At 50.3% G+C, this 12,828-nt stretch overlaps 1 protein-coding gene across 1 annotated transcript in view; it reads right to left on the minus strand.

The window, feature by feature from the left end:
• The window catches only part of LOC147109971 (poliovirus receptor homolog), a 40,541-nt gene that overhangs the window by 21,473 nt on the left and 6,240 nt on the right, over positions 1–12,828 (minus strand). Inside the window, exons 3-4 of the mRNA XM_086002445.1 lie at positions 9,996–10,289; positions 5,568–5,687 (exon numbers count right to left, since the gene is read on the minus strand). Coding sequence (XP_085858571.1) covers positions 5,568–5,687; positions 9,996–10,289 — 414 coding nt within the window. The remainder of the gene's footprint in view (positions 1–5,567; positions 5,688–9,995; positions 10,290–12,828) is intronic.

Consider the following 12,828-nt stretch of genomic DNA (forward strand, 5'->3'; position numbering starts at 1 on the left):
ATCACTGACCTGACTGAATCACTGACCTGACTGACTCACTGAACTGACTGACCTGACTGACTCACTGACCTGACTGACCTGACTGACTCACTGGCCTGACTGAATCACTGACCTGACTGACTCACTGACCTGACTGACCTCACTGACCTGACTGACTCACTGACCTGACTGACTCACTGACCTGACTGAATCACGGACCTGACTGACCAGAGTGACTCACTGACCTGACTGACCTGAGTGACTTCACTGACCTGACTGACCTGACTGAACTGACTGAACTGACTGACTCACTGACCTGACTGACATAACTGACCCAACTGACTCACTGAATCACTGACCTGACTGAACTGACTGATCTATCTGAACTAACTGACCTGACTGAACTGACTGACTCACTGACCTGACTGACCTGACTCACCTGACTGACCTATCTGAACTAACTGACCTGACGAACTCACTGACCTGACTGACTGACTCACTTAATCACTGACTGACTCACTGACCTGACTGACTGAATGACAGACTCACTGACCTGACTGACCTGACTGACCTGACTGACTCACTGACCTGACTGACATGACTGACCCGACTGACTCACTGACCTGATTGACTCACTGACCTCACTGACCTGACTGACTCACTGACCTAGAAACATAGAAACATAGAAAATAGTAGCAGGAGTAGGCCATTCGGCCCTTCGAGCCTGCTCCGCCATTCAACGAAATCATGGCTGATCATCCAAACCCTAGCACCCGGTCCCTACACCGACATCCATCCCACCCAAGCCCTATCCCCATAACACCGTAACCTGACTGACATGACTGACTCACTGACTCACTGACCTGACTGTCTCACTGACCTGACTGACCTGACTGACCTGAATGTCTCACTGACCTGACTGACCTGACTGACTGATCTGACTGACTCACTGACCTGACTGACTCACTGACCTGACTGACCTACCTGACTGACTCACTCACTGACCTGACTGACCTCACTGACTCACTGACCTGACTGACCTGACTGACTGACCTGACTGACTCGCTGACCTGACTGACTCACTGACTGACCTGACTGACCTACTGACCTGACTGACTCACTGACCTGTGACTCACTGAACTGACTGACCTGACTGCCTCACTGAACTGACTGACCTGACTCACTGACCTGACTGACTCACTGACCTGACTGACTGACTCACTGACCTGACTGACTGAATGACAGACTGACCTGACTGACCTGACTGACTCACTGACCTGACTGACCTGAGTGACCTCACTGACTCACTGACCTGACTGACCTGACTGACATGACTGACATGACTGACCCGACTGACCCGACTGACTCACTGACCTGACTGACTCACTGACCTGACTGACTCACTGACTCACTCACTGACCTGAATGACCTGACTGACTCACCGACCTGACTGAATCACTGACCTGACTGACTTGTGACTCACTGACCTGACTGACCTGAGTGACCTCACTGACCTGACTGACTCACTGACCTGACTAAACTGACTGACTCACTGACCTAACTGACTCACTGACCTGACTGACCTGACTGACCTGACTGACTCGCTGACCTGACTGACCTACTGACCTGACTGACTCACTGACCTGTGACTCACTGAACTGACTGACCTGACTCACTGACCTGACTGACTCACTGACCTGACTGACTCACTGACCTGACTGACTGACTCACTGACCTGACTGACTGAATGACAGACTGACCTGACTGACCTGAGTGACCTCACTGACTCACTGACCTGACTGACCTGACTGACATGACTGACCTGACTGACATGACTGACCTGACTGACATGACTGACCCAACTGACCCGACTGACTCACTGACCTGACTGACTCACTGACTCACTCACTGACCTGAATGACCTGACTGACTCACCGACCTGACTGAATCACTGACCTGACTGACTTGAGTGACTCACTGACATGACTGACCTGATTGACTCACTGATCTGACTGACCTGACTGACTCACTGACCTGACTGACTCACTGATCTGACTGACCTGACTGACTCACTGACCTGACTGACCTGATTGACTCACTGATCTGACTGACCTGACTGACTCACTGACCTGACTCACTGAACTAACTGACCTGACTGACTCACTGACCTGACTGACTCACTGACCTGACTGACCTACTGTAAGAATTTGCAATGATTTACAGTTCTGAAGATTCATTTTTTTGATTAAAGAATCCCTGGGCGTTGTGCTTTTAAATTTCCAGGGAAAAAATGGCAGTCGCACCACATGGCCGAAGACAAAGGGGCTTGGAAGACAAAGGACATCTAAACTGCAGAAGAGACTTTTTGTATCTTGAATGGGAAGCGTTAACAGATTTGAATGGATTTAAATCACCCCAGTACTGGACAATAGAGCAGATGTATCTCCCTTTTGTTTCAGCACAGGGAGCTCTGAAAATCACATTAACTCAATCTAACCACTTTGAGTTAGCCTATCACAGCTTTCTCTTGTGTATGGGACCCTTTTGGGTGGGGAATTTTGCACACAGCCTGCAAGGCAGGACGGGAGGGGCTCACCAGATATAAAGGAGGGCTGAGAAGCCAGCTCGCTCTCTTGACTTCCTGGGACCATAGGTGAGCTCTCTCTCTCTCTCTCTCTCTCTCTTCGCTGGACCACAGGTGAGCAGGGTGTTCTGACTCCTCAGCAAAGCAACCTAGCAGGAGTTTGGGGGGTGGTGATTTAAGGGAATTGCTAAGATTGTTTAAATAACATTGTAGCCATTGTATCCCTCGTTTTTGCCGTGTGTACCCCCTTGTTATATAGTTTTACAATTTTACTGTGTTCGTGTGGGATAGTTTGATATTGTGATTATAGTTTCTTTTAGTTAATAAAGCTTGATTTTTGTTCTCTCATCCAAACCACTTGTTCCGTTTTAATATCATTAATTATAAGTTCCTCCACTCAGAACTAAAGGAGGGGTAGCGATTCGAAACTGCTGTTTGTAAATTGGTTTAGAGTGCAGCAGCAAAAAGACTGCTGGCCAGGTAGATTACCTTAAACCAGTTTAAAGAAGCCCCCGTAATCCTTACAATGGCGAGCCAGGTAGGAGTGGAGGCAGTTTTTGATTTAATAAGTGGTCTGGATCTGGAGAAAGCATCAGCTATTGATTCTCTCGTTGTTTGCAGTATGTGGGTAGCCCTGCGGATGTTAGCAGCAGCGTGTAGGCTGACCTATCGGGGTATAGGTGGCTGGGTTAGGAAGGGTGTGAAGAGAGAGCAGGAGGAAAGGTTAAGGGAAGCAAAGGCAGCTTATAAGCTGGCCTGCGCCCTAAGGTTTGAGGAAGCAGATCATGGCCCCTGTAGGGCAGAGATAGAAAGCCTTAACATGGCTTTAAATGCATCTAAGGGGATGATTTGCATGATCAGCCTGAAGGCAGGTCAGCCAGACTTTACTGGCAGCCCAAGTAGAACCATCCCACAGGCAACACCCAGAACGGTGCTGGATTGGGAATTAGAGATCCCAAGGCAGCAGCCCACAGCTCCGGGTCTTGAGGAGCTCTGGCAGCGAGGAGGGGTGGACAATGGGGTGGTAGGAGACATAGGGAGGGAGCTGACACCAGGTTTTGGATCAGGAGAGAGAGATTTGTACCAGCAGGCTTCCAGATATATTATACAGTGCGGGCTATTTGGACATGGGGGAGAAGGTTCCCAGCCAGCTGGGGCTGTGACCCAAGCTCAGGGTTCGCCAGCCAAAGTTTCCCCCATAGAGACACCCCTCAGAAGGTCTCAGCGGGTGCCCCAGCCTAAGAAAGCATGGTCACCCACTTTACAGTGGAGTAGGGCGGTTTCCCGAGCCAGGGAGAAGCCAGAGAACAGAGGCCCCCACTCAACAGCCATAAGCTGCGAGGGACCAGAGACAGGAGGCAGTCCAGCTTCGCTGCAGCCAGCAGCAATCTGCGACAGTGCCAGAGATTAGACTGGCCGTCCGGAGACGGGCGGCATTTGTATTTATAGCTATGTGTGTATATAGCGTGCTTTAAGGTGTATTTTAAGTTTTGTTGATTTAACTAGTTGTAAGTTTAAGCAAAGAGTTTAAGTTCACATGTGTGCCAAGTGTTTGTATTTTGGTCCGAGGTCGAGGGACCCGACCATGTTTCCACCTAAGGCAGGTCAGTGAGACCTGGCTGCATGTCCCTTTTAAGTTTTTACAGGAGATTGGAAAATGAAGCAGCCATGTTCGCCCAGCCTGAGCTGGACATCGAATGAAGATACGGAATGTTGGGGATCACCTCGCCACTGGACGAATCCAGGAGACCCCGCAGCGATCTTCGGGGAAAAACCGGACAGAGTCTGGAGGAACTTGCCTACTCCTCCTACGGGGAGGAGATGGCCCCAGCTGGGTGGGGCACGGCCCCCAACCCAGCACTATCCTGACCGAAGTTCACGTGCGGGAGACCTCGCTGTTGAGGAGTCACGATGGGGAAGCGCGGGCACCTGGTCATAGGGACGCGTTCCCCGGGGGTGGGTGGTGATGGCCCGGGAATGATTGTATAGAGGAGGGGGAGACCCAAGAGTCGCGTGGGTGCGGTCGGGGGAGGGAGGAACTCACCCGGGGGCCCACGGGCAAAGAAGATAAGTTGTGGCTGGGAAGGATGAGTGGGTGGCCGACTGAGAGGGGGCTGAGAGACGGTGAGGGAGGGGGGACTGAGAGTCGGTGAGTGAGGGTGGACTCAGTGTCTGTGACTGAGGGGGAACTGAGAATTGGTGAGTGAGGGGGGACTGAGAGTCAGTGAGTGAGGGGACTGAGAGTCGGAGAGTGAGGGGGGACTGAGAGTCGGTGAGAAAGGGGGGACTGAGAGTCGGTGAGTGAGGGGGGACTGAGAGTCGGTGAGTGAGGGGGTACTGAGAGTCGGTGAGTGAGGGGGGACTGAGAGTCTGTGAGTGAGGGGGTCTGAGCGTGGGTGAGTGAGGGGGACTGAGAGCGATTCGAAACTGCTGTTTGTAAATTGGTTTAGAGTGCAGCAGCAAAAAGACTGCTGGCCAGGTAGATTACCTTAAACCAGTTAAAGGAAGCCCCTAGAATCCTTACATCACTCACTGACCTGACTGACCTGACTGACGTGACTGACTCACCTGACTCGCTCACTGACTCACTCACTGACAGACATAATTATATATATTTATATGGAGAGAGACAGACAGGGAGACGCGAACGGACGGACGGACGGATGGATAGAGAGAGACAAACAGACAGACAGAATGAGATAAGAGGGTTTGGAAGAGCCTTTTCTTGCACCTTGTCCAGGTGATGCAGGGAGACGGTAGAGGAACCTGCCCCCAATGAGGGCTCCCATTCACCACCCTCAACTCCTGAGCACAGTGGAGTGGTGGGAATTGAGGAGAAGGTAAGCGGTTGTCGGGAAAGAGAGAAAGCTTGGGATCAGAGCAGAGAGCAAGACCAGCAATCTGAAAATCAGAAGAAAGATAAAAGGTCGAGAGGTCGGTCGGAGTTGAACTGCCTGTGGCTGTCTAGACAGTTGATTTCACCTCTCAGTTTCCAATAATTTACCTGCTGCTGTGGATTTCTTCCTGATCAGTAGAACGATGAGAAACGTGGCCAGAACAATCACCACCACTCCGACTACCACACAGGAGATAATTACATTTCTCTTTACATTCACAACTGGATCTGTGAAAACACAATGAGAAAACAATGAATTGGAAGAACTGTGTATATGAATTATTAACAATCTGGTTTATGTGTGGACTTCCTGTCCATAACCTGGATTCTGTTTTTTTTATTTGTTTGAGGGATGTGGGTGTCACTGGCAAGGCCAGCATTTATTGCCCATCCCTAGTTGCCCTTGAGAAGGTGGTGGTGAGCCGCCTTCTTGAACCTCTGCAGTCCGTGTGGTGAAGGTGCTCCCACAGTGCTGTTAGGGAGGGAGTTCTAGGATTTTGACCCAGCGACGATGAAGGATCGGCCAATATATTTCCAAGTCAGGATGGTGTGTGTGACTTGGAGGGGAACTTGGGGGTGGTAGTGTTCCCATGCGCCTGCTGCCCTTGTCCTTCTAGGTGGAAGAGGTCACAGGTTTGGGAGGTGCTGCCGAAGAAGCCTTGGCGAGTTGCTGCAGTGCATCTTGTAGATGGTACACACTGCAGCCACGGTGCGCCGGTGGTGGAGGGACTGAATGTTTAAGGTGGTGGGTGGGGTGTCGATCATGTGGGCTGCTTTGTCCTGAATGGTGCCGAGCTTCTTGAGTGTTGTTGGAGCTGCACTCTTCCAGGCAAGTGGAGAGTATTCCATCACACTCCTGACTTGTGCCTTGTAGATGGTGGAAAGGCTGTGGGGAGTCAGGAGGTGAGAAACTCACTGCAGAATACCCGGCCTCTGACCTGCTCTTGTTGCCACAGTATTTATGTGGCTGGTCCAGTTAAGTTTGTGGTCAATGGTGACCCCCCAGGATGTTATCACAATTTTGACCCAACGACTATTGTGCTAGACAGATCTCATGTTTCTGTGTCTTAGACTTGTTCATATGATGAATTGTGATAGGTTACTGTGTCAGTGACCTTAGTCCAGAGGCGATTCCAACAATTACTGCTCCATATTGCTTCGAAAGCTTGAACCCCAATCATTGGGCTGCTTTTTCCAAGGTGCCTCTCATCGAAGGACAGGTGGACCATCGTCAGAGCTGTCGGGCTGAGGGACTGCCGTCCACTGTGGTTATTCGGGGTCGCAAGTTAATTCGAGCCAGTTTGGTGCTGGGGATTTCAAATGTCTAACTAGGAACGGCAGTCAGAGCTGTGTATCAGAACATCTGATCGTACCATTGTTATCAGCTGATCGGTTTCAATGTGAGAACCTGTGAAAATAGTGATAGATAGATAGATAGAGAGAGAGGTAGATAGAGAGATAGGGAGATAGATAGAGTGATAGAGAGATAGATAGAGATATAGATAGAGAGATAGATAGATAGAGAGACAGATAGAGAGAGAGAGAGATGGCGAGATGGAGAAATGGCGAGATGGCGAGATAGATTAGATAGATAGATAGATAGATGGAGAGATAGAGAGATAGAGAGATGGTGAGATGGTGAGATAGATAGATAGAGAGATAGAGAGAGAGATAGATAGAGACAGAGATAGAGAGAGAGATAGAGAGATAGAGACAGAAATAGAGAGATAGAGAGATGGAGAGATGGCGAGATAGATAGATAGAGAGATAGATTAGATAGATAGAGCGATAGATAGAGAGATGGAGAGATAGACAGATAGATAGACAGACAGAGAGGTAGAAAGATAGATAGACCTACAGACAGGCAGACTGCTCCCTGCCCTATTTTTATTTCTTATTTCGGTGGGCTGGGATCACAGATGTCCATCATTTTTAATCCAGCTCATTATTTTTATTACCAGGGCAAAGGTGCTTCCTGACCATCTGATTCTCCGAGCTGGATTTCAGTTATTTCTTATCTTTTTGTGTTAGATGTTTTATTGTGGTTAAGGGTGTTTTGCTTATTCGGTTGACTGGTTCCCTGTCTCCCTTATCAGACTGGCTATGTCAGGTTGGGAGGCTGCTTGTGCTTGGGTTGACCTAAGGCCCCTCTCTGTTCTTATCTGGTGTGATTGGAATTCTTTCCGAGTCAGTGGGTTCACAGATCCATTTCCTGCGGAATCATTAAGCACATTATAACTTGCAACTTTCTTCAGGATTACTTATTCCGTGCATGGTGCACTTTGGGTGGCAGCTTCGCTGTCGTCCATTTTACATCCCAACAATCACCTACATTTATATAGCGCCTTTGGCGTAGTAAAATATCCCAGGGAGCGTTATCGCCCGAAGTTAAAGTGACCCCAAATTACTGTCGGCAAATCATTTAATCCACAAATTGGAATAATAATACCCGTTTCCTTAAGTCTAAAAGAAAGACTTGCATTTCTATAGCGCCTTTCACAACCACCGGACGTCTCAAAGCGCTTTACAGCCAATGAAGTACTTTTGAAGTGTAGTCACTGTTGTAATGTAGGAAATGCAGCAGCCAATTTGTGCACAGCAAGCTCCAACAGACAGCAATGTGATAATGACCAGATCATCTGTTTTAGTGATGTTGGTTGAGGGATAAATATTGGCCCCAGGACACCGGGGAGAACTCCCCTGCTCATCTTCGAAATAGTGTCCATGGTGCCTTTTACGTCCAGCTGAGAGAGCAGACGGGGCCTCGGTTTAACGTCTCATCCAAAAGACGGTACCCCCTCAGTACTGCCCCTCCAACAGTGCGGCGCTCCCTCAGTACGACCCCTCCGACAGTGTGGCACTCCCGCAGTACTGCCCCACCGACAGTGCGGCGCTCCCTCAGTACTGCCCCTCCGACAGTGCAGTGCTCTCTCAGTAGCACCCCTCCGACAGTGTGGCACTCCCTCAGTGCTGCCCCTCCGACAGTGCGGCGCTCCCTCAGTACTGCCTCTCCAACAATGTGGTGCTCCCTCAGTTCTGCCCCTCCGACAGTGCGGGGCTCCCTCAGTACTGTCCCTCCGACAGTGCGGCGCTCCCTCAGTACTGCCCCTCCAACAGTGAGGCGCTCACTCAGTACTGCCCCTCTGACACTGCAGCACTCCCTCAGTACTGCCCCTCCGACAGTGCGGCGCTCCCTCAGTACTGCTCCTCCGACAGTGCGGCACTCCCTCTGTACTGACCCTCACACAGTGCGGCGCTCCCTCAGTAAAACCCCTCCGACAGTGCGGCACTCCCTCTGTACTGACCCTCACACAGTGCGGCGCTCCATCAGTACTGCCCCTCTGACAGTGCGTCGCTCCCTCTACACTGCCCCTCCGACAGTGCGGCGCTCCCTCAGTACTGCCCCTCCGACAGTGCGGCACTCCCTCTGTACTGCCCCTCCGACAGTGCAGGGCTCGCTCAGTACTGTCCCTCCCACAGTGCGGCGCTCCCTCTGTACTGCCCCTCCGACAGTGCGGCGCTCCCTCAGTACTGCCCCTCCAACAGTGCAGCACTCCCTCTGTACTACCCCTCCGACAGTGCAGCGCTCCCTCAGTACTGTCCCTCCGACAGTGCGGCACTCCCTGAGTATTCCCCCTCCGACAGTGCAGGGCTCGCTCAGTACTGTCCCTCCCACAGTGCGGCGCTCCCTCAGTACTGCCCCTCCGACAGTGCAATGCTCCCTCAGTACTGCCCCTCCGACCTTGCGGCGCTCCCTCAGTACTGCCCCTCCGACAGTGCGGCGTTCCCTCAGTACTGCCCCTCCGACAGTGCGGCGCTCCCTCAGTACTGCCCCTCCGACAGTGCGGCGCTCCCTCAGTACTGCCCCTCCGACAGTGCGGCGCTCCCTCAGTACTGCCCCTCCGACAGTGCGGCGCTCCCTCAGTATTGCCCCTCCGACAGTGCGGCGTTCCCTCAGTACTGCCCCTCCGACAGTGCGGCGCTCCCTCAGTACTGCCCCTCCGACAGTGCGGCGCTCCCTCAGCACTGCCCCTCCGACAGTGCGGCGCTCCCTCAGTACTGCCCCTCCGACAGCACGGTGCTCCATCAGTACTGCCCCTCTGACAGTGCGGCCCTCCCTCTGTAATGGTACTGGAGTGTCGGCCTAGATTTATGTACTCAAGTCTCTGGAGTGGGACTTGAACCCACAACCTTCTGACTCAGAGGCGAGTGCGCTACCCACTGAGCCTCAGCTGACACTAAACCCTGAAAAATGAGTCAGTTTATGACTTTTTAATAGGACAGACGTGGAATTTAGAGACTAGCAGCGAGGGGCCATTTTATCAGACAAAGGCAGTCAGATTAAAACCGCCCAGAAATCGTGCAATCGCAGACACCTGGGAAATGTCAACTCTCTCAATGGACCAGATTCGGCACTGCTCCACTTCGGGAGGAGTTCGCTGAATTGTTTCTCCACCATAGTGCTCCGAGAACTGTTTCACGTGATTTGTCTTTGTATTTTTAAACTCTACGTATATAAACATATGCTGCACTTACACTGGACTGATAACTTCACCGTGAATTTATCCGTGCCGTGTGACGCTGCGTGGGAGATGACACAGGTCACGGTTTGGCCATTATTGGAACTATTTGGTGCGATCATGTACTGGCTGGTGACAGTTACTGTTCCATTGTCGTTTGTCGTCTGGATTGAGGTGGAGTTTCCAGGCATGTTAGACATCCACGTGATGCGAGCTGCTGGCTTTCCATTTGCTGCAGTACAAGATGCCACTGGTACCTCTAAATCACCAGCTCGTGCGGGAACTGGCCTCGCGCTGTTGGAGGGAATTGCTTGGGGAAAGATAAAACAAGCAATTAATTCGTTGGCCCAGAACTTGGTGTCGGAGGCTTGCCGCGTGTGCAAGCCCCCGATCTGCACTCACCCTGCGCGCTGACATCTGAAGCCCGGGCCTGCTTGCATTTCCTGTCACAGGCCCGGTTCAGATGTCAGCGCGCAGTGCTTACCTGATCCAGCGGCGTAGTTAGTGCGATGTGCCGGCTGGGATCAGGTGAGCACTGTACAACCAATCAGGGGAGGGGAAGGATCATTCATGAGTTTGAGAGTAAGAAATGTCAAACTCATGAAAACTACGGGGGCCCAAAACACTATTTAAACTTTAAATAACAATTTTAAAAACATCCCAATCATTAAATTAAGTATAAATAAGTTTAAAAAATAATTTAAACAATAATTTTTTTTAAAAAATAAATTATTAATAAAAAGCGTCTAAAACTAAACTTACCTTATTGTAGATTCTTTAAAATAATAAACCTGTGGGAAAAAAAATTGTAAATTGCAATAAAACACCACTTACCTGTAAAAATATATACTTATGTGTGCTTTTTACAAGCGTAAAGACCGGAGGCCTTTAGACATGCGCAAATCCCCCAAAACAGAGGAAATCCAAGACGCACGCGCTGCCTCCTACAGCGCACGCGCTAGCCTCTTCACCTCTTGGGTTAGAGGAGAGGAAATGCCGGTTTTCAGCGCATGCGCTGTGCATGCTGAAAACCGGCATTTCCTCCGGCCAGACGCGCGAGTACCCCTTCCGCACTCACGCGTTTGGGGAGGAATTACTGCCCCAACGTCTCTTTCAACTAGCATTTGATTCTTAAAGATTACAAAATACTGAGGTACAGAGGGATCTGGGGGTCCTCGTACATGAATCACAAAAAGTTAGCATGTGGGTACAGCAAGAAATTAGGAAGGCAAATGGAGTGTTGGCCTTTATTGCAAGGGAATGGAGTATAAAAGTAGGGAAGTCCTGCTACAACTGTACAGGGCGTTGGTGAGACCACACCTGGAGTACTGCGTACAGTTTTGGTCTCCTTATTTAAGGAAGGATATATTTGCATTGGAGGCAGTTCAGAGAAGGTTCACAAGGTTGATTCCAGAGATGAGGGGGTTGATTTATGAAAAAAAGTTGAGCAGGTTGGGCCTATACTCATTGGAGTTTAGAAGAATGAGAGGCGATCTTATTGAAACATTTAAGATTCTGAAGGGGCTCGACAAGGTAGATGCAGAGAGGATGTTTCCTCTCGTGGGGGAATCTAGAACTCGGGGGCATAGTTTCAGAATAAGGGGGAACCCTTTTAAATCAGAAATGAGGAGGAATTTCTTCTCTCAGAGGGTCGTGAATCTCTGGAATTCTCTTCCCCAGAGAGCTGTGGAGGCTGGGTCATTGGATATATTTAAGGTGGAGATATAGACAGATTTTTGAATGGTAAGGGGGTCAAGGGTTATGGGGAGCGGGCAGGGAAGTGACTTTGAGCCCAAGATCAGACCAGCCATGATCTTATTGAATGGTGGAGCAGGCTCGAGGGCCCGAATGGCCGACTCCTGCTCCTACGTCTTATGTCTAAGATCTGTCGGGAACAAAAGCAGGCACCGCATCGCGGGAATATTTACGCTATTTCTCCATCTATTGGTTCATCAGATGATATGATAGAAAGAGGGAGGATGGAAGGAATGAAGGAAGGAAGGTAAAGGGAAGGAGGGAAAGGGGGGAAAGGAAGGAAGGAGCAGGAATACCATAAGTCAACTGTTTTTTTTCAATTCAGGAATGTCTTTGCTATCAGTAAGATACAACCTGCTCTTATGCACAATTTGCCTTTCACGTGCGGAGCAGTCAAGGACCTTCTCAAGATGGACGTGGCGATGGGTGTTAGGGGAGAGCACCAAAGGGAGATATTGAAGAAGTGCGTTGTGAGAAGATTGTAAAGGTGGGCGGTGATATAACAAAGCACGGGAGGCTGAGTTGCCTGAAGACTCTGTCATCGATGATGGTCTCTGGGGGATGAGAAAAGATTGACCAGAATGGTTCTAGGGATGAGGAACTTCAGTGATGTGGAGAGACTGGAGAAGTTGGGGTTGTTCTCCTTGGAGCAGAGAAGGTTGAGAGGAGATTGACCAGAATGGTTCCAGGGATGAGCGACTTCAGTTACGTGGAGAGACTGGAGAAGCTGGGGCTGTTCTCCTTAGAGCAGAGAAGGTTGAGAGGAGATTTGATAGAGGTGTTCAAAATCATGAGGGGTCCTGACAGAGTAGATCGGTAGAGAAACTGTTCCCATTGGCGGAAGGGTCGAGAACCAGAGGACACAGATTTAAGGTGATTGGCAGAAGAACCAAAGGCGACATGAGGAAAAACTTTTTTAGGCAGCGAGTGGTTAGGATCTGGAATGCACTGCCTGAGAGGGTGGTGGAGGCAGATTCAATCACAGTTTTCAAAAGGGAATTGGATCAGTACCTGAAGGAATAAAACTGCAGAGCTACGGGGAAAGGGCGGGGGAGTGGGACTAGCTGAAGGGCTTTTACAGAGAGCCGGCACGG

This window comes from Somniosus microcephalus, chromosome 12 (assembly GCF_052327205.1).
Source record: "Somniosus microcephalus isolate GS21.2 chromosome 12, FLI_Smic_1.0, whole genome shotgun sequence".
NCBI lineage: Eukaryota > Metazoa > Chordata > Chondrichthyes > Squaliformes > Somniosidae > Somniosus > Somniosus microcephalus.